Consider the following 20453-nt stretch of genomic DNA (forward strand, 5'->3'; position numbering starts at 1 on the left):
GGAAAAGTAGAGCAAGAGACATGGGGAGCAAATGAGAGTAGGAGAGCGAAAGTAGCAAAGGCAGTTTGGATTGGCTTAAAGAGTTAGGCTGGGGCTGACATAGGTGGAAGAGACAACTGGGGAATTGAACAGTGGGACAGTGGGAGGAAGAAGGCTAGGGAAGAAGAGAAGAAGAGAGATTAAGGAGAAAGAGTAAGAGGATAGAGGAAGGGAGCAGACATTCCAATTACAGAAGCAGAAACGAGGGAGGGATGAGTAAGAAGGGAGAGAAGGGCGAACAAAGCCCAGAATGAGAGGAGGAAGAGATACAGTATGAGAAAGCAGTTTGTTTAGCAGATGGATCAATTATGCTGACCAAATTACAGAGAAGAGGAAGTTGGAGCATTAAGATGGGACATAAATATAGAAAGACAAAAGAGGAAGAACGAATCAAGATGGAGAAGTGAAGGTCGGGAGAGTGGCAGAGGGGAGCAAGTGGCCGATTAGAAAGCAGGCAATCAGCTGAGATGAATGAGAAGTCGCTTCAATGAAGGAGGACCTGCTCTCCCTAAGGAGTCGTGCCAAACAAACCTGGCACACTGTTGACAAAAAACAGGGCTGATAACTGAATAAACCTGCTGCCTCTATTTGACCTTAATGTGCTGTTAGCCTCAGGGGAGGATTTTAAATGCTCCTGCCATTTCAAGGCTCTGGGGACGAATGACGACTGTGCCGTTTGTTTATCAGTGTAGCATGGCGGCACATTTTCAAACCAACAAGTGAAACTATAGATATCGTTGATGTCAGCGGAAAGATAGAGTTGTACCACATCTTGTCTGCTGAAACACAAGAACCCTCTTTCACACACTTTCATGAAAAACAAACCTGTTGTGCATTATCTAAGCAAAGGCAGTTTCGGGTTTCTTATCTCATATTTCTGAGATGATATCTGTGGAGGAATACTACATTTTCTTTTTATTAAAGTCTGTAATTTTATCCTGCTTCTAAGATAAGTCTCCTGGGATCATGTGGAAGCTGACTGAATTGAAAGCATTTAGTGTACAGAAGGTTTTGTGGGGGGGGGGGGGGGGGGGGGGGGGGCACAACTCTTTATCCAGCACCCGGAGTCCTGACAAGACCTCGTCACACCAAATTCAATTTCCGCCTGTAGCCAGCCTGTCCGCTGCCTCTGATAAGTGTGAATTTGACATGACCTTGTCAAAGTCAGATGTGATGAAGACGCAGTATGTCTGTGTCTGCGTGTATTCATAAATGAGCCAAGGTGTGCAGATAGGTAACAAAGAGGGCAAAATGTCTACAGTGTTAGTTTTAACACATGACTAAAGGAACAAAGTGCGAAGAAGAAAAAAGGAAGTAACATAAAAAACTGGCTTAACTCTTCACCCACTGTGGGAAAAAGAGGACACATAGAGGGATTATCAGAAGAGGATGGTAGAAAATAATGTTTCATGGTGCTTTGGTGCAGAGCAAGAGCAAGCTTTAAATGTTTTAAATATCACATAAGGGCACTGCATTATCTACCATTCAATACCGGATCAATAAAGAAAACCACCTCGCAAACTACATTTAGGCACATTAAGGTGACTGCTAATGAGCGGCTGTCTGCATGTGTGTATGTAGGGACGCGCTGAGGAGGACACAGTCAAGGGCCTCAGTGCACTGTTGCATAGAGATCTGGTGAGTGCAGCGTGGGGAGGATTTCAGAAGTAAAAGAACATGACAAAGACAGATGAAAGAGAAGAAAGATGACAGAAACGGCATACAAGTCAGGTAACTATAATACAAAGAGAAAGGTTAGTGCAAGCAGTTCTTTCCTGTCTACAATGGTAGGCTCTTTGGCTTTGTCTTATGCGTTTAAAAGCAGGAAAAGGGAGGGATGTGCAACAAGATTACAAATGAGCTGATAATTCTTGGCCTCCCTGGTTCACTCCCTCACTTAGTTTTTTTAAAAATCCTCCTTCATCCCCCCCTCCAAAATGCTGCGTTGTGGAATTTGAAAACTTTGACATCCTCTACCCCCGTTTACCCCTCTGCTCCTCCTTTGCTGTGCCTCCTCTGTGATTTTACTATACTGAGGTCACAGAAACACCCATATCTCAAGTCTAGTTAATTAAGGAGATTTTCTTTTAAAGAGGTTGGCTGTCTTTCAATGGATCTTCAATTGGAATTACTGCTCATTCTCCACGTTGGTTGAGCTGGAAAGGGTTTGACCTGTATCTCCCTAAATTCCATCTGGGGTTTGTCAGACACAGGGAAATAAAGATTTGGCAGAAGGTATCTTGACTAATTGTGTGGAAATGTGTGTGCGACTCAAAAGTAAAGAAAGCCACATGCCTTATAGCATTTTTATACAAGATAAGCTGCTGGCATGCCACTCCAGCAAATATTACAGTCTTAAAACTCCATTATGTAGAAATATGTGGGTGGTGAAAATACATTATAGAATGGCCTGACACACTCATTGTGTATAAAAATGTTAGGAGATTTGATGTGGATAACAGTTTAACCCAACACCTCGGCCAAAAATATCAACCCCAGCATGGCTGTGTTTTTGGAAACCCCTCATTTGCCCTATGACATATGGCATTCCTTTTACAGAGGAGGATTTCTGCTTATTTTACTCAGATGGGACCGTCTCCAGCAGTCTGGCAACCTGGGAGCAAAACACAAACATCACTATGGGGGGCTCTCAGTGTGACCTCAACATGGGCTGCCATCCACCCTGCATTTCCAACATGATGGATCCATTACAGGGCTGCTGGCTGCGGCTCTTTTATAAACAGGAACGTCATTGATGTCTCTGGAAGATAATAGGGTTGCTGATGAGGACGATACACACTACTTCCTTAAGGAAAAGTTAACGCACACATGCACTCACCCAGTGATGTGACGGCTCCTCCCAATTATTGAATTGTCATCTGACTTACAGGCACAGCTTCAGGTTACTGCCCTTATTCATCACCAGCTGTATGTGTACATGTGCGTGGGCGTGTGCACTCAATTGTGTTCATGGTCCTAAAATTCAACAAGATGCAGTGACTCGTGCTCATCGACCTGCCTCTCTTCAGAGTCACCCATCCTGTCTAATAATATTTGCCACGTCAACAATAAACCCTATAGATCCGCAGTGTTTCTGGTCATTGGTAATGAAAGGTCTACAGAGCAAAGTAATTTCACCTAAACTCATTTAAAATATCTATGTCTAAAACTCCAATAACGTTGGCTAGTTGGCCAATTTAGCTTCAATAAAAAAAGGTTTTGCCTTTAAAATGAGAAGTGCCTTCTGCTAAAATGTTTTCATTACATCTATTAAAAGGCTTTCCATCCATTGCTTCTTTATTGTTGGATAAGAGGCACTTCATTTCTAGGCAGCCATTAACTGTTGCCACTGAGCTGAAATCCTTTTTTTTCCCCCAATTGCATACCTGGTGAAATAATAATAATAATAATAATAGAAAGCTGTCTAAATGATTGGGCTCATTTGGTGAAATGCCAAATATTTGCTTCAGTCATTCTAAAATTTAGTTATTCAAAATTAATGGGGCCACATTTGCCACACAGCGTCCGTGTAGACACACATACACACCGGCTGGTATCGCTGTCACATCTCCATTAACCCATGAATTCAAGCACATTTTTATTTCTGAATCAATGAACTGTTAATAGTGGTTATAAGGGGAGTAGGAGGAGGTTATTGATGTGTCATTTAAGCAGGAAGACCCCGTAGTACGAGTGTGCGTGTACTAGTGCATATCACAGCTACAACGAGATTTCATTTAATTTTTTATTTTTGTTTTACTCACATATAGTCACACACACCTGACCTTTTCAAAATCCTTCTGACATTTACAAGGCCAGTGCGAAGGGGCGAGAACAGCTCATTTACATAATGATAGGACCTGAGTGCGACAGCCATTAATACAAAAACCAAACCAAGAGTGAAGCCCATTGCTCCACAGAGACTAATGAGATACTAAGGACTTACTTTTTCGTTCTTTTATTACCGAAGAAAAAATAAAGTCCTCTCATGATCCATCAGTTACATTCTTCCTAATGGACAGAGAGTAATGCTCTTTCTCTGTTGTAATGATGAATGGTCCCAGGCTTGGCAGGACTACACTGTTCACACACGATATCTCCATGTGGAGGGAAATAGTTAGAGCTAACAGCCTGAGCTATTGCACAAGTGGGACTGCCAAAAGAAACATCACTACATCAGAGTCACAAAGTGTGTAAATGTAGTGTGTGTGTGAGAAAATGTCCAGCATTTTCACAAGTCATGAAAATGAATAATTATGTAGGATGAAAAAAAAAAAACACCATTTCATGCAGCTCAAATCTTACAGCCAAGGAGACACGGTAAGGTCACATGTGGTTTATTTTCCTGTCTATCTGCATGTTGTTCTTGTCATAAACAGCATGGCCTTGAGACTGGGACAGGCTGGGAGACGGGGGAGGGAAGCCATTCAAATTACCCATTGACTACAATCACTCAAACAAAAGCACTGGACGGGAGAGAATGAAAAATAGCTCAAAATAAAAAGGCACCAGAAAAAGGCCTCTGTATGTACTCAACAGCAGTGCTGGGGGAGGGGTTGATGGTTGGCGGGAGAGAGGGAGATTTCAAGTGGCGGGTGGGAAGGATGGGAGGTGGGTCGTCGACTGTCTTAATCACTATCTGCCTGCTTAGTTTACCAGACAATCCTGAAACTCTGCCACAACTCAACAATGTAGCAGGCTCCCGAGAAGCCACCTGTTTTGTCGATGCTGAGGAGCGCCATGAGGAGCTGCTTTGCATCTGATGTAGCTGCGCTGGATGCTTTCCGGTATGCAAAAGAAAACCACTGGCTTATTTTTGAGCAGAGAAGGAAGCGGTCTCCTCCCCCGGCCCTGACCCTGCATGCCCACCAGTTTCTCAGGCAGCCAGCCAGCCAGCCACCCCCTGCACGCATGCAGCTTACTCAGCCATAAAGACAATGCTGCTATAGCCTCAGACCCCCACCCAAAACTCCCCCTTCCATAAGCCCACCCTTCCAATAAAAACGTCTCCATGGTAATAGGCCAAGCCTTTCTGACCCACATCCGCGGCCCCTCACTTGGGGGTAAAGGGGTGGTATTATCGTGTCATTTTAGAGCTTAAATTAGACCCCCACCTGCGCAACCTTACATTTAAGTACAGACAAATGCTTTAATTAAAAATCCATCAACCTCAATGTTGCGTTTTTACATTAATGCTATTCCACATTAAACTGAAAACTTTGCAGAGAATTAAATCACGTCTCTCAGTCTCATGCACAGGGTGGAACGTGGAGGTAAGTGGTTGCTGTCACACTTGAGTGGAAACCTGGAAACTAAAAATGCAAAGTAGACAAGCGAAAAGTTTCATTCCTGCAGCAGATGCAGCTTATGTTGCATAACTTAAGTTTTACCCAAGAGGAGGTCAGAGGTTTTCTTTGGATAAAATGACTTAAATGCAATAACTGAAAGCCGTGTTTTTGCCTGTACTGGTTAAGACTTGAATTTTCCGTCCTCATAAATATGTAAAATCTTTTGTTTGTTTTCCCCACTTTTCTCCCTCCCTTAAGAGCACTTCATGTTCTGTAAAATGAAATTGGACAAAAAAAAGGTCCACTGCATGAATAAGTCAAAAGAGTGAGTGTGCTTATGATTAAAAACATGCCACAATCGACTACATTACTGTACACTACTGAAATTGTATACTGTAGCTCTGGCAGTCCTACATTCCTGCCCCAATTACAACACAAAACAAATAGCTGGCCTAGCAGGGAAGCAGAAAAAAATGTTGAACTGGTTTTATGTCTCACACATTCATATGTTAATAGGTTAACTACACGCCCCAGGAATGTTTTCTATCATTTTCGGACTTACTCACTGTGGCTGAAGTAGCCTACCTGTGTGCTGGAAAACACCTTAATGATTAATCTAAAGAGGCAGGAGTGCCATCTTACTTTGTTTAAAGTAAGTGCAACTAGTGTACGGTCAATGCCAACATGGGAGAGGTTCACAGAAAGAAAACTGTGCAAAAGTCAGTAAGCATGAAGGAAGGCACAGGTTCAATAATGTATCTTCAGTAAGAAAGGTTAAGTTTAGTTGCTTCCTTCTCTGTAACTGTCTGTGTGCATCACCAGCAGTTTGCAGAATGATGTGCAGACAGAGGAAAGAAAAGGAGGATGTGGTTTTAGATTAAAAGTAGCTATCAAGAACTGAGGGAACAGTGATTGAGTTTAAAAAGAAAACGACACCAGTGTAACAGGCTGGTTCTAGTCACCTGTGGGAAAAAACACCTTGCTCCACAGAGCCACACCTTGTGAAACTAAAGATGGCGTCACCGCCCTGAAACTCGGGTCAGAGATCGATACAGCTGGTTCCTGGGACGCGGAAGGAATTTCTAACAAGACAGACAACAGTGTAAACTTTAAACTATCCCGTTTGACACCCACAAGTGCTTTTGAGGGTTAGATCTGAAAATCCCCAGCCGTCCGGGGAGCGAGGGAATCACCTGATTTCCAGCTCCTGTCACCGCGCTGACAGGTGGTAGTCTGCTTTAAGTGCGCCTCTTGTTAAATTATTAAAGCTCCACTGAACAATTAAAGAAAATGGCAGAGAGAGGGAAGTTATTTTAATCAGTGATCATTTCTTACCGTGTTGTAGGACCGACGCGATCAAGCAGAGGAGTCCGATCATTTTTGTGCAGTCATGCCAATTTCGGGCGTCATGTCTCGCCATGGTTGATTACGATCCTCTTTACGAAACCAGGCACACAGTGTCTCCGAAGTACAATCGAAACCAAACCTTCAGATGCGGATCAGTTTCTGTGTAAAAATCTCACTCATTCAAGGCAAAAAAAAAAAAAACTTATCTGGAAGCAGGATAGGCTGAAACTGATTCTTGTTTCTAGTGTGAAAGCCACTACCGCCTTTCCAAATCCGTGTGAATTCCTCCTGGCAGCGCACAGGTGAATATTTCCCCCGAGCTGGTGCTGGTGGATGTAATGAAGTGCTGCTGCGCTCACTCAGCTCCAACAACTAGTTCCACTCAGCGCACCGCGGTCCGACTGATGATGTCATCAGGCAGAGAGGCGTCACAGCCCCGCTTCCCGAAAACCCATTAAGACGAGCGACTTGTTGGAATAGTCCAAACATATTTATCCTCGGATAACACAGCCTGCACGTAGAACATCTAAAAGCGGGGTTTCACTTTGGTGGGAATTTTAGAAGATTCAACGTCGAGCCACGAAAGCACAAATGATTTAAAAGCATCAATCACGTTTTGGAAAACACCTATAAAACCTGATTAGATGTTTAAGATCCGGTGGTTAAGAAGTGCAGCACTCAATTAATACCCAGTGTTGCCTAAAGGTCAACCTGGTTAAATTGCAGCCACTGCTCCAATAATTAAAACAAATCCATTAAATGTATTATTAAATATTATTCACAGAGAAGCGGGATTCATTCTAGAAATAAATAGCATGAAGTTGTTTGTCCAACTCGAGACAGCTTTGGTGAAGTGGTGAAGTACGTGGAAGCAGATGATTCTTACGCCCTCTGCTGTTGGCTCCTGCGCACATGATCGCAATTAGCTCATGTAACATCCACCACAGCACATGCCAAAATCAATAACCATTCATTAATGAACCACAAAATACAAATCCAGTGACAGTCAGCAGAATGAAATCAAGAGGAAACAGCTTCTCATGTATCTATTTGTAGACTCCAGCAGACTATGTGAGTAACGTCCAATTCATTTTGCCCTATTTTCCTCCTCTGAAGCAGGATGCATACTTGCAAAAGGGAAGGCATTATCTGGTTTAGGTTCCTATGCCCAAGCATTTTACAGACATTGTAATTAAATCTTCATAAGTCACACAGCTTAAATCGTGCTGCCGGATCGGTCCGTTCTGTTCTTCATTACAAATGTCTCTCCAATACACCTTCTCATTTGCAGACCTTATTTCTGAAGATAGAAATAATAATCAGGGGTCAAATAATGTTCTGCACACCAGTAGAACAAATTAACCGCTGAAATGTGTCTTCAAAGAGACATGAGGGTTTTATTTTCTTGCCACTCCTTGCGCTCTGTGACTCCAAAGACTGAAAGCATCTGCCTTGCAGTGAAAACAGCTGTGGGTTTGAAATGCCAACAGTACTTGCACAGCCGTATTTAAATTTGCAGCAATCTTTTTGGCCCGGTAGATGAATGTTTGAGCAGTGACACAGTTGGAGAAAGTGCGCAGAGACCACCCATACTATCACCGCTACCACTAAATCATATGCATTCATGGTAGAATAAGGAGCTTTAAAAAGTGGCTACCAAATGGAGGATTTCTTTCCTTTTCCTTCTCATAGTCATCAATTTTTCATACCCATACCAAATCGACCTTCACACCTACCACTTTCCAGCTCCCAACCACTTTACTTATACAGTTCTTCACTTATTTTTCTCTCACCATCTCACACCCCTTACACTTTCCCTTCGTTTACACTTCACTTTCCTCTCCTTTCTCATTCCTCCCTTCTTCCCTTCCTCCCTCCCTCTTCCCCGCGTCATTTTATTTCCTTTGTCCACTCGTCCTTTACTCGTCTCTGCTATTCATCCCGTCCTCCATCCTCGTGCTCTCCGGGGGTCTGTGGCAATGATAATGAAGCGCATACTTAACAGATATTAGCTCATTGGCAGTGGATTCATTAGAAAGAGCCAAGGCTTATGGTGATTATTTACCCAGAGAGGAGGGGCCACAGGATCAGTACCACGCTCTGTGTCACCAGCCACAGGCTTCTTTGAAGTCACACTGTGTCTGCTCCCCTGCAACACTCTCACACTTCTCCTCTCCCTGGGTTTTCTCGTTCTGTCTCAGCACTTCTCCCTCCACATTTTCTCTCTTACTGCTTTCCCTTTTTTCTCTTTCCCTGTCATTAGACACCCACAATACATATCTGCCTTCTCTTTCTCTTCTTTCGCTCTCTCCCTTTCTCTATCTCTCTTCACCGCCCCCATTCACCCAATGGTAATTATGGAAAAATCTGTAATAGTGCTCAGAGGAGCTGATAATACCTTTAGCTTAATTAAAGACATTTATGGGATGTAAAGACATGTAGCCTAGGGGTTACTGTTCACCCACACAAACCCAAACTTTATTTCTTGCTTTTTCATCTCCCCAAATCCCTCTTTTTCTGCCATCCTTATCATTTTCTCTGTTTCACACATACATTGTGATACACACAAGTACGTGCACATTCCCTTTGTCGGACTAAATGTTAGGGTCAGAAGTTCTGTAAGTAATTGCGTAAGTTCAGCTTCAGTGTGTTATAAAACACCATGGTGTCAGAGTTACAGTAATAATAGTGCATGTAGTTTATCGACCTGATGCAAATACACAAGCAGTGACAGTCGTTTCCTGTTGATTATCCCAGTGTTGTTGTGCTGTGGTCGTGCTGTATCCTGTTGGGCCAAAAGACGCACAGAAAAAAACTTTAATCAGTCAGAGACACCAGAAATTTGGAGGAAAGAATACAATACTTGGTGTTCTGGAGGGTACTCGGAAAGGTCAGAGCGTTGGAGCGACAGCTGGTGCAGTGAATGTGTTGTTTTATTTTTATTTTTTTTCCTTTATTTGTGTGATGGAGTCCTGTTTTCTCACCATAATTATTATTTCTTCCTTTGTGGTATATTGCTGTCGGTGTGGCATCCCAGGTACGAAATACTTTGTGATTTTTAGAAATACATTGTTCCTGTTGTGGCTGGATAAAGGCTACTACATTTCCCTGTTTATGTCACAACATGGTCGATATTAAAACATTTAAATGACTTTTCTTGCAATTTTTGTTTTCCTTGTGTCGTCCAGTGAAATGTATTACCTTTAACCAAACCCTAAAACAATCCTCATGCACATTTGTAAATTTACTGTTACTGTTTGCGATTGTGACTGCAGAGAGATCCTTACAATGCATAGTGCATATGGCAAATATTACATATTGTTAGTAATAGTCAAACGGTTATCTTCCAAAGTTATGTGTAACTACCTATCCAGCATGATTCAGCAAATACCATGAGAGGAAATAGAAACAGGCATTTGTGGTTAAAAAGATACCCATTAGATCTGACTGAAACAAACTGTTGTAGCCTCATATTAGTGTCAGCCTTCTTTTTGTGGCGAGGATGGTCGGAAACATGATCCTATATTTATCCAGTAGCGTTGGAACAAGATAAAGAAACAGAATCACTGGAGCAAAACTTCCCAAAACCTCACCTGAATAATTCAACTTTTGTAAATATCAACCTTTTGTCCTCTCTCCATCAGACTGGGACGATGTTGTGGTGGCTAGGGAGGACATGCCTACCACCATGGTGTGTACTGATACACCAGGCAACGGTGTCGTTGCTATTAACTGGAGGATAAAGTCACTTCGTGCGGATGAATGGAAACTGATTCTCTCAGCCAAAGAAACGGAAAGGTTCTCTGGTGGTGCTTTAAAGCCATCCATGCGATTGACTGACCCTAACTTTCATGACACAGGGGTTTTCTCTCTATTCCTTCTTCCCAAACTGGAGGACAGTGGTCTCTACTCATGCTTGATGATTCAACGAGACAAGCCGCTAAAGGAAAGGAAAATCCTCTTAGCTATCCTTACAGGTGAAAAAATCAGATGCTGCCATTGGACTTATTTCTTTAGCTACCCATCACATACAATGCTTTACAAACACAATCTCCTCAATCAAAACGCCTTTGACAATGTATTCGATTAACAGTAACAACCCAGTAAGAAACGTGTTAATATGACACTCTTGAAGGAGATATTTTTCATAATTAGTACCTTTATGATTGACAGTATATTATGTCGTCTCTGTGCTTGTACATTAGTACAATTTTAAATGTCACACTTGTAGTGCATTAAAGTTGAAGTTCAGTATTTTCCTTTTACTTTATAAAAAGATTTAAATACTTCCTCTGCCACTGATCTCCTGTGTTCTCCCTCGTCTCCAGTCACTGTCATCCCCACTGCACCCATTCCTCAGCACAGCACCCTGCGTCTGATTGCCAGTGTTAATCCTGACTATGCTATCACTAAAATCACCTGGACGGCACCCGGTGGCATTTACATGAAAAGCGAGAAAATGCCAAACACCGGCACAGTGGCTAAACTGCCAAAGGTCCAGAACAATGACAATGGGGTCTACGTCTGTACGCTCCACCTCTGGGGTAACAGCAGCAGCTCTTTTGTCACCTTCAATGTGGACGTGACTATTGATGGTGAGACTGAGAAGGGAAGAGAAACGTAGAAGAAGTGAGGAGCAGAATACTTGTTGTTGCTTTTGTTGCTGGTGAGAGTGGGCATCAGTGCCAGAAACTCCAGCAGCAGCATTACTTATTTAAGCATCCTGTAGCTACAGTTCTTCAAAGTGTTTACTTTTATAGACCAGTTTCCAGATTCTAAAGTATACTGTAGATCTGCACTAAAATTCCACCAGTCATCCTGTGAATATGGTTGCTACATTTATGTATTATTCATTATTTGCTTTTTTTTTGTGTGTGTGTATGTGTGTGTGTTTTCTTGCTTCCCTTCTCTCTCTGCAGCTCACAAAGTGGCCTCATTCACCAATATAACACATGGTGAGTGACTCTGTAACGCAAGCACTCTGAAAGTCCTGTGTCAGCAGCTTGCTAATCAGGCAGAGCAGAATGCGAAACCAACTGAAGAAGTAACTCTCAGCATATAAGAACGTAATCCCTATTGTTGAAGGAATTTTTCCCCCTATCAGTATTTCCTGGCTCTCTTACTATTCTGTTTACTCTCTCTGTCTTCACCTCTCTCTTCATTCACTCGCTTTTTATACTGAATTCCCTGTCAATATAAGTCTTCTGGCATTGTTATGTCTTCATATTTGTCTCTGTTATGTCTTCCTTACTTATGCTGTGTCTCATATATTCTTTTTTTTTCTGGTTTACTTTCCTTCTTCCCTGCAGCAACTCAGATCTCCTCTGCCACGCAGGCTCAGACATCTTTCCATCTGACTTGTCCTGCTGTCCAGGGGGACCACCTCCTGCTGTACTGGCGACCCCCAAACATTAACAATAATAAAAATATGAAAATTGTGTACGAGTATGATCGCTGGAGGGGTTCCACCTTGTTGACCGAGCAAAGTAAGAGACTCCAGCTGGCTGGCCCACCTTATAATGCAGAAGCGGGGAGCTTCTCCTTTCTTCTCACACCAGAGATCAGGGATGCCGGACTCTACATCTGTGATGTGTACCTCAATGACGTTGTCTTCAGCCAGAGGACCCTGCTCAGCGTATTGAAAGGTAGATATGAGTAGAAGGAGACAGGAAAGGAAGAGGGGGTGGACTAAGATGAATTAAACAAAGAAACTGAATTAATCAATGAGACAAACTGTTACTGTTAGTTTTATAAGAATCAGTATATATAACATGTCAGTTTGTGGATGGTGTTTTACATAATACCCATAATAAATGGGGTAAGTAAACAAATGGATTACAAATTAAAGGAAAAACAGCATAAAATAATCTCAAAGTAAGGTGATAGGGTATCAGAAGCACCGTATGCTACTTGGCATACAGCAGATTATCCATTTTAAGCTATGCTGGAAGGACTATCATCCTTCCAAAGATACTCTTTCATTTGGTGTTTGGATCACGAAATATTTCACAGACCTGCGTTTAACTGGGTTGACATCTGGCAAAGATTAAAACGTGTGACTCACGCATTTTCAAATCCTGCAGAATATTTCATTGACCCCTAAACAGCTGCTTGAAGGCATCTACATGTTAAACACATTTATCCTAGCTGTCCTCTGTCTGTAGTACATTATATTGAAAGTAATAGTTTGATGTTTAGGGAAATCATTCTCTCATTCGCTTTCATCTTCAGTAGATCACCTTCAAGTCTGTACTTTAAGTATGAACCCAGTATGAAGACTGAAAATCTCAGCTTTGTTCTTCATACACGATAAGATAAGATTGTACAGATAAGACTGTTTTCACATAAATCTGGATTTTTGGGGATTTTGAAGCTGGTTTAAAATGCATTGGGAGCTGTTGTCATAGCAACAAATCCCTAAACCCAATCCTGCAAAAAGGCAGGTCTGTTTACATTTGGCTGGATTAGAAGGAAGATGTGCAGTACTAGGATCTCATATTTAGAAACAAATGGCTCACTTTGTTACGAGCATATCCAAATCTGTCAACTATCACATTTAAAAATATTCATCCTAAAATAGAATAAAACTTTACATATTCAAAAGAATGAAACAATATCTTTAAAATACTGCGAGGAAAAGAAAAACAACTAAATGATTCTGACTGTAAAACAATCTGTGGATCCAGAACATAAATTTAACATACTAAACTTTCTAATTTTAAGCCCAACACTTACAAAAATGATGAGTGCAGAACTCACTGTGATTAAAACTGTATATGTAATTAATACTGCAACATTGAGAAAATATTTTAGTCACATTTTAATTCGCAGCTGAGTCACTGCACTTATAATTAACCTGTGGACTGATACCACTCACTGTAGATATCTAATTTAACAATAATGAAAGTAGCAGCAGTCTGAACATGATTTAATACAATGCAAAACAAATAACAATGATAGCAGTGATAATCTATTGCCCCAGTGAATGCTGGGATGGTTTCAACACTAAACCAATCAAACTATTTCAACTGTCCAATCATTTGGCGTTTTTAAGGCAAAAACAAAAGATAACTTCAATAAGATAATTTTAATAATCAGAAAATTAATCTTCAAACTAAGAACCAAAGTTACCTAATAAAAAATGAGCAATGTTATCCTTAACACCACAGTTTGACATTTTATATGTATGTTTATGACTCATGATTTAACAAGTAACCTTTAGATAATTTTACATTACAGATAATCAATCTGTTTCCCCCTGCTTTAAGCTAAACTCACTGTCTTCAAATCAAAACAAAACACACAGATATACGAGCTGTATTGATCTTCCCATCTTACTTATGCAAGGGAAAAGAATCTGACATTTCCTACTCTATACAAGGGCAGAGGACTGTGGAGTGAAAAGAGAGACTTCCCTGTACCCAGAGGACCCATGTTTCTAGAGAGCAATCATTGCCGTGTTGATGTGTCCTTGAGGAAGACACTTAATTCATACCAGCTCCCAGTGCGCTGCTCACACAGATCATCCACTCTGACTTATGCAACATAAGCAAAAAGAGAATTTCCTGCAGCCATTGGTAAAATGTCACATTATTAAATGAACACATTTATGGCATTGCTCATGAAAAGGAACATTTGTTTGATCCATCGTTTTAAAGAGAAAAAAAATTGAGGAGAGCACCTGTTGATTTTTATGGGCGAGCCTTGGGGAGGTTTCACCTTTTGCAGAAACACGCAGAAGACATTTTCACCCACACACGCAAAACCCAACACACACACACACACACACACATGCACATACAATGCCTTGTCATGGCAGCCTTGAAAGGGTTTACTAATCACCATCCCGCTGGCATCCATCATAGCTGCCCAGTCATGACCAGTCGATCCGTCACTGTCACAGTCATCCTGCTTCACAAATCTGCATCCCTCACACACACACATACACATCCACCCACACTCCAATCATGTGACGCATATATTTTTACCCCACCTCATTATAAGTATCATTATGTATGATTATACCTGCTGCCCTCCCACCAAGGCTGTAGGTGGCCCACACTGATCACACTAATCAAGGTTGAAATGTGTGTGTTTTTTATGCGTGTGTGTGTGGGTCTGTGGAACTTGATTACACCCAGATGGATTCTCATTTCACTTTGATGAGACACTAAGCATCAGTCACAGTCAACCAATGCATTAGCTGCAAATCACATTAATGAATATATATTATTTTGACCTCTCTGTGAATTGTTCTTTGTCTTTCATATCACTTTTCCTTGACCCAATTACTCTCTGTCTGTCCTTGGCCTTTTCTGTATTCACACACTACCCTTTAACTCACTTTCTCACCCTCACTCCCTCTGCCTGTCTTTTTCACTCAGTCATCCTTCATTTGTTTTGCTCCTCTTTAACATTTTCTTTCCCTTCTCTCCTCTCCACTCTCCTTTGCTACATCCACAGTTAAAACCAGGCATTTCTCCTCGAAGCTGGAATTGTTGTGCAAGTACTCAGAGCTGGGCCAAGTCAAAAGTGCCAGTTGGGAATACCAGAATAAGAGTCGCCAGCTACACATGACGAACAGTCCTGGTAGCATCACAACTACCGTGCCCTTGCCCATCACCGACGACACAGCTGGGAACTACACCTGCACCCTAAAGTTGAAAAATGGGCAGACCATCTGGGCAACATATGTGGTGACAGTGCCCTCTGAAGGTGCGTAAGATGGCACGGTATCACAAAGATGGGTGTGTTTTCTGATTAACTCCATCACAATGATATTATATTACAAGCACTGGAGTCTTGGCAGACTTCCTGTCAACTTGGTGGAGATAATGAATCATGAATGTGGATGACTCTTGTATACAGTATATATACACTGTAGGATGCTCATTGAAGCATCCTACAGTGCTTTCATGCCAAACCCAGGTCAATTCATCTGCCGGAGAGCCCATGGTTAGAAGAGGAGTAAGGTCCTGACAGACACCTTATGTTATGCTTTTTTAATGTAGTTAAAGAGGTCACAGGCCAAGACCAAGAAATAAGAAGATATAATAACTCAGTCCATTTACATTCTCATTATTCATAAAAATACTCTGCTTAGCTTCTACGTCTATAAAATATGAAACATATAAAGGCTATCGTTTTTCTCATCACACAGACAGGACCTTAGGACATCTCTCCCCACAAAAACTAAATTATTCAGCCTTATTCTATTGGTGGCTGTGGGGGAGCACAGGAGGATGTGACAGCTGAATGTATCTCTTAGCAGAGATGAGTTCACTCCCCGTACCCAAATACATCACTTGTGCAGAGGGGCTCAGAGCTCATCATGATGCATGCTGATGGTATTATTATAAGAGTAATGGAGGAAGGGGAAAGTGGGTGATAAAGACATAGAGAGGAAGACAGGAAGCAAGATTTTTGTCTGATTGGAAAAGTTGAATAAAAAAAAAAAGGGTGTAGTGAGTGTCCAGGGTGTCATAGGGAATTTATACTGAGCAGAGTGAGAAGCTGTGGATGACCTACATTTTCACTGTTGAAAAGTGACAGGTTGCACATACATTGCAATAGTGCAAGATAGCTCAAAAATTCTCAGTTAATAATAAATAGTTTGACGATAAGCAGTGACAGTTTACCGTTTATAAATAGTTGTTCTGAGTGGAGGCATCCAAAGAGGGTGGAAATGTTGCACAGGGTAGCACTAAGAAGAAACTTTTTAATTCATGCCTAATATATATATATATATATAATTTTGCAATATCAAATATGCTGTAGGCCAGATCTCAAAGTATAGTACCAGCTAAGGTGGTTAAAACAACACTGCATAATAACATTCTTTTCACTGGTGGCATAGTTCAGATAATGCAAAATTGAAGCAATGATTGTGTTTTGCTGCACACAAAATACTTCAAATGTCAGGGATGTACTGCAATCATTTGCTATCCTGAGTTGTCCCATCATTTGCCAAGCATTCAGGCAGTTTTTTCCCGTGCCTCCTGTCAGCCACCCTCCTCTACAATCGCGCGATATAAATCACCCCCTGCCTCATTTAAGATGAAATAGTCGAGGTGGGGAGGAAGTGCCGAAAGAGGAACAGGAAAGGTGAGATAGAAGAAAATGAGAGAAAGGTGTAGACAGAAGGAGATGTGGTAGTGAGAAGCCAGAAGCATTTATGCCCTTACTTTCCTGGACTCAATCACCATAATTCATGCACTAAAACTGGCATAGAGAACAGTGGGGTCAGTCTTGGGGTCAACACTCACCACATTATTCCATTAGCAACCACTACACATTTTCACCAATCAATTACACCTCACACAGCACATAATGATTGATTATTTTGAAGCTCACTAAAAGCTGTGACACCGGGGCTAAGGTGAAGTTCGAGGGCCAATCAGCTTATGAAAAAGAAAAGAAAACACGAGGAAAGTTAATGAGGAGGATGAGTGGACTTTACTTCTCAAAATGCTTTTGTCCATCACAAATGAAATGGCACAGAAAGATGCAGTGGGAATTGTGAATTGAAAATATTAGTCGGTTTTGTCAGTAGCCTTTAGGGTTTGTTAGGCTTTCCTTTTGCTTTTGTAATCCAAAGACGTTCAACAAATATAATTGCTTTGTGTTCCATCAAGAATGAGAGAGTGACACAACACTTGTTCAGGTACACTAAATTACAGCAGTCTCTGTGGAAACAAGCACCTCCCTCCTGCTTCCCGTGTCATCCTGTGGCGCTGTTTTGCAAGACTGATGTCATGCTCATTATGCAAACAAATCTGACAAGTTTGATCATACGCATGTGCTCTTCCTACAAAATTTGACTAGCGCTGCAGTGAGCTAATGGTTCGCTTATGTAATGTTTGTGATAATCACGCCCACGCTTTCCATCCACCTGTTTTTCGATGTTGCATTGACGGAGTTTGGCTGCTACTTACACTGCCAGTTTACCAAGAGGCACTTGATAGGATCAGATGTCACAGGAGTGACTTTACCTAAAGAAACGCACATGCATATTTAGATGAGATAGAGAAAATTTTAAATGAAGAAACTTGGATCAAACTATTCTGTATGGAAGTGGTATTTGCTGAGACGTTGTGTAATGATCTGACAGCATCTGGTCTCTTTGATACTGATGCTTTCCTTCCTCTCGTCCACGTATCAAATTGACAGCATTTAGTGTCGAGACTGAGGGTCTGTCAGATCGATGTCTACTGAGCTGTCGTGCAGACTATTCACTCTATCTGACAGAGCCTGGATTTCCTTGCTTTCTTTCACTGCACCCATTGTCTGTGACTGACAGTAGCATGATGCAAATGCATGTAATAAATTGATGAAATCTTCACTGTAACTTGTTTTGAAATATGGCTGGAAGGTGTTCATGTAAAGCAGAGGTTGCCCCCTCTTGACTTGTACAATAGAGCAAAATAGAGAACGAGCAGCAGGAACTTCCCTGGACAAACCACACACACACACACACACACACCCATGGCTTTACAAGTTTTTTATTAGCACTGTTCTTGAAAATATTCATGCTTCTTTCTCTCTCACTTTTTTCCTTTTGTAGAGAGTGTCAGCGCCACCACCTCCTCCCTGTTCCCTTCTCTCTCTGCTTTATTACTCCTGGTGCCCCTGGTTGCTGTATCTGTCGGCGTGTTGCTATGGAGACAGAAACACATTTCTGATCACGGTGAGTCTTTTTTTTTTTTTCCTTTTTCTTTTTTTGACAGCTTTCCGTGTTTGGTCCATCTTGGACCCCCATCGGCTGCCACTGAGTGATGTGGCCCGTGACATCCTCTGGGGTTGTTGTAATGAATCTCCCCCCACCTCCTCCTTCCTTCCTCATACTCTTGAATATGTGTGTGCATGTGTGTGACAGAGATTGGTAACTGTCTCTCTGTACTCAGGTATTGAGCAGTCTCTGTCTGTCCACTCGGGTGAAGCAGAGAACATTTATGAGAATCCAGTGGATTTCAGACAGGTAATGAATTCATACATGTTCAACAACTGAATGTCCTCTGATGAATCTTCCCTCTCATTTCGCTCTCATCTTCCCCTCTCCCACTCCTCCCTTCAGATATTTAGCACTCTCTCTTTTTCTTTTCTTTTTTCTTATCTTTCCATTTCTGTCTCAGTTGGCCTCTTGTTACTTTTTGCTTTCCTCCAGTGTTTCTGTTTTCCTCTGATTTACACTATCACTGCCTTTCTGTCACTTGTTGTTCATTAAACCTGTTTTCTATGCTCTCCTCCCTTCCCAAAAGGCTCCTCCCCAGGGTTCAGTCTACATGGTGAGTTATTGTGCCATCCCCTGAGCACACACAGACACATGTGCATATGCATGTTTGTGTGGTAGGAGTTGTGATACACACATTCACCAATATATACAGGCTCTCATTGCACACCCCCTACACTGTCAGCAGATACTGTATGTCTTCTTTTACACTCACACTGTCAGCCCTCTCTCAGATAAACCCATTCCCTATCAGCTGTCATCCTTGCATTGTTGGTATTAGCAAATCAATCTCATTACACACTAGAGGGACATAAATCTGGCCTTGGTGCCATACATCTCTCTTTTTATCCTCCTCTTCACTGTCCCACTCTTTCCCTGCCTTCCTTCCCCCTTTACTTCTCCATGCCAGGATTTGAAGCCAAGAGGAGAAGACGATGTCTATAAGGAACTCGAGCGGTAAGCAAAAAGCCTTGCATCACCTATGTGTGCCTTGTATGTTGAACCATGTGTGTGTGTGTGTGTGTATTTGTACTGTCACTCATCTGTCCCTCACATTCTTCTCACACTCACCAATCATGCTGGCCTGAACATCACTCTGACACTGTGGCATAATATCACGCCATGCGCTGACAGGCAGCGCTCCTTCGCCCGTGTGTTGTTGTTGCGTGGGTTGTCTGTGTTTGTTTTTAAGGAAGAATAACAGAGACTGGGGGAAGGGAGATTTTTTTTTGTGCGACTTTGTCTTTGTGCTCTGTTTTCAGATACGAGCAATGTCAGAACTGATCACCTACCCACATCTAATCCTCATCCAACTGTCACATTCACTCAGTTCCCATCTGCCGCAGAAGGACTTTATAAACAAAAGTAACAACTGAATGTCATAGATGGAACTTAAAGGAAACTTCAGCGCTTCAGGGAAATGCTACTCATTTGTTTGTCAAATGTTTTTTGTGTTCTAAGCTTTTGCTCTTTTCAAGTTGTTTAAAATTTGAGGCTGTACTTAGACGAATAGGCAAACAAAAAAAAACTTGTAAGTCTATGAAATTGATGTAAGGATTTATCATACATGTGTGTAATTGAATGTTGTGTTTTCTGTCCCTGATTTTGGTTTTATTTTTTTAAGGTAATTAAATGTTTTGGTATTGTAGTAGTTGTAAGTACATAATATACATAAAGTATTAAACATTTTTCTAAATATGCAAAACTTTTAGCAGGAGATATCTTTGCACTGCTGCCAGGCTGTTTCTAAGTCACGTGACAGTACTTCACTATGTTAAATAACTATTAGAGCATATTTCTACTAGTAAAATGGTTAAAAGCTGTTCATATAATTTGAAAGATAAATTCTGACATCCCAAATAACTAGAAGGTACAAGTAATATTCAAATATTCATTCAGTGGGACAATAATCCCACTGTAATGGAGTACATGTAACAGGTAATGGAAAATAGGCTCACAAACTTTCCACTACTGTATTTAAGTACATATAGTTCTAAATAAAAGCTGTCGTGTCAAGTATTTTGTCTGCAACAATTATTTCATTTTTAAAT

The 20453-nt window shown here is 41.4% G+C and overlaps 2 protein-coding genes across 4 annotated transcripts in view; one reads left to right on the top strand and one right to left on the bottom strand.

Moving 5' to 3' along the window:
* The window catches only part of si:ch73-22o12.1 (nectin-2), a 70936-nt gene extending 63855 nt beyond the window's left edge, over positions 1–7081 (bottom strand). The window contains exon 1 of one of the 3 annotated variants that reach the window (XM_026370571.1): positions 6663–7069. In XM_026370571.1, coding sequence (XP_026226356.1) covers positions 6663–6747 — 85 coding nt within the window. In that variant the 5' untranslated portion in view covers positions 6748–7069. Of the gene's footprint in view, positions 1–6662 lie in introns of all 3 variants that reach the window. The other 2 variants (XM_026370570.1, XM_026370569.1) reach the window with 2 other exon arrangements.
* Positions 7082–9516: 2435 nt separating this feature from the next.
* g6fl (g6f-like) lies at positions 9517–20406 on the top strand. The gene is made up of 11 exons (XM_026370572.1): positions 9517–9711; positions 10319–10651; positions 11003–11269; positions 11594–11629; positions 11984–12319; positions 15138–15389; positions 18238–18360; positions 18578–18651; positions 18932–18958; positions 19313–19359; positions 19665–20406. Exons 1-11 carry the CDS (start codon positions 9639–9641, stop codon positions 19684–19686), a joined length of 1590 nt encoding a protein of 529 aa, XP_026226357.1. The 5' UTR covers positions 9517–9638; the 3' UTR covers positions 19687–20406.
* Positions 20407–20453: the final 47 nt, after the last annotated feature.

Source organism: Anabas testudineus, chromosome 16, assembly GCF_900324465.2.
Source record: "Anabas testudineus chromosome 16, fAnaTes1.2, whole genome shotgun sequence".
Classification (NCBI taxonomy): Eukaryota; Metazoa; Chordata; class Actinopteri; order Anabantiformes; family Anabantidae; genus Anabas; species Anabas testudineus.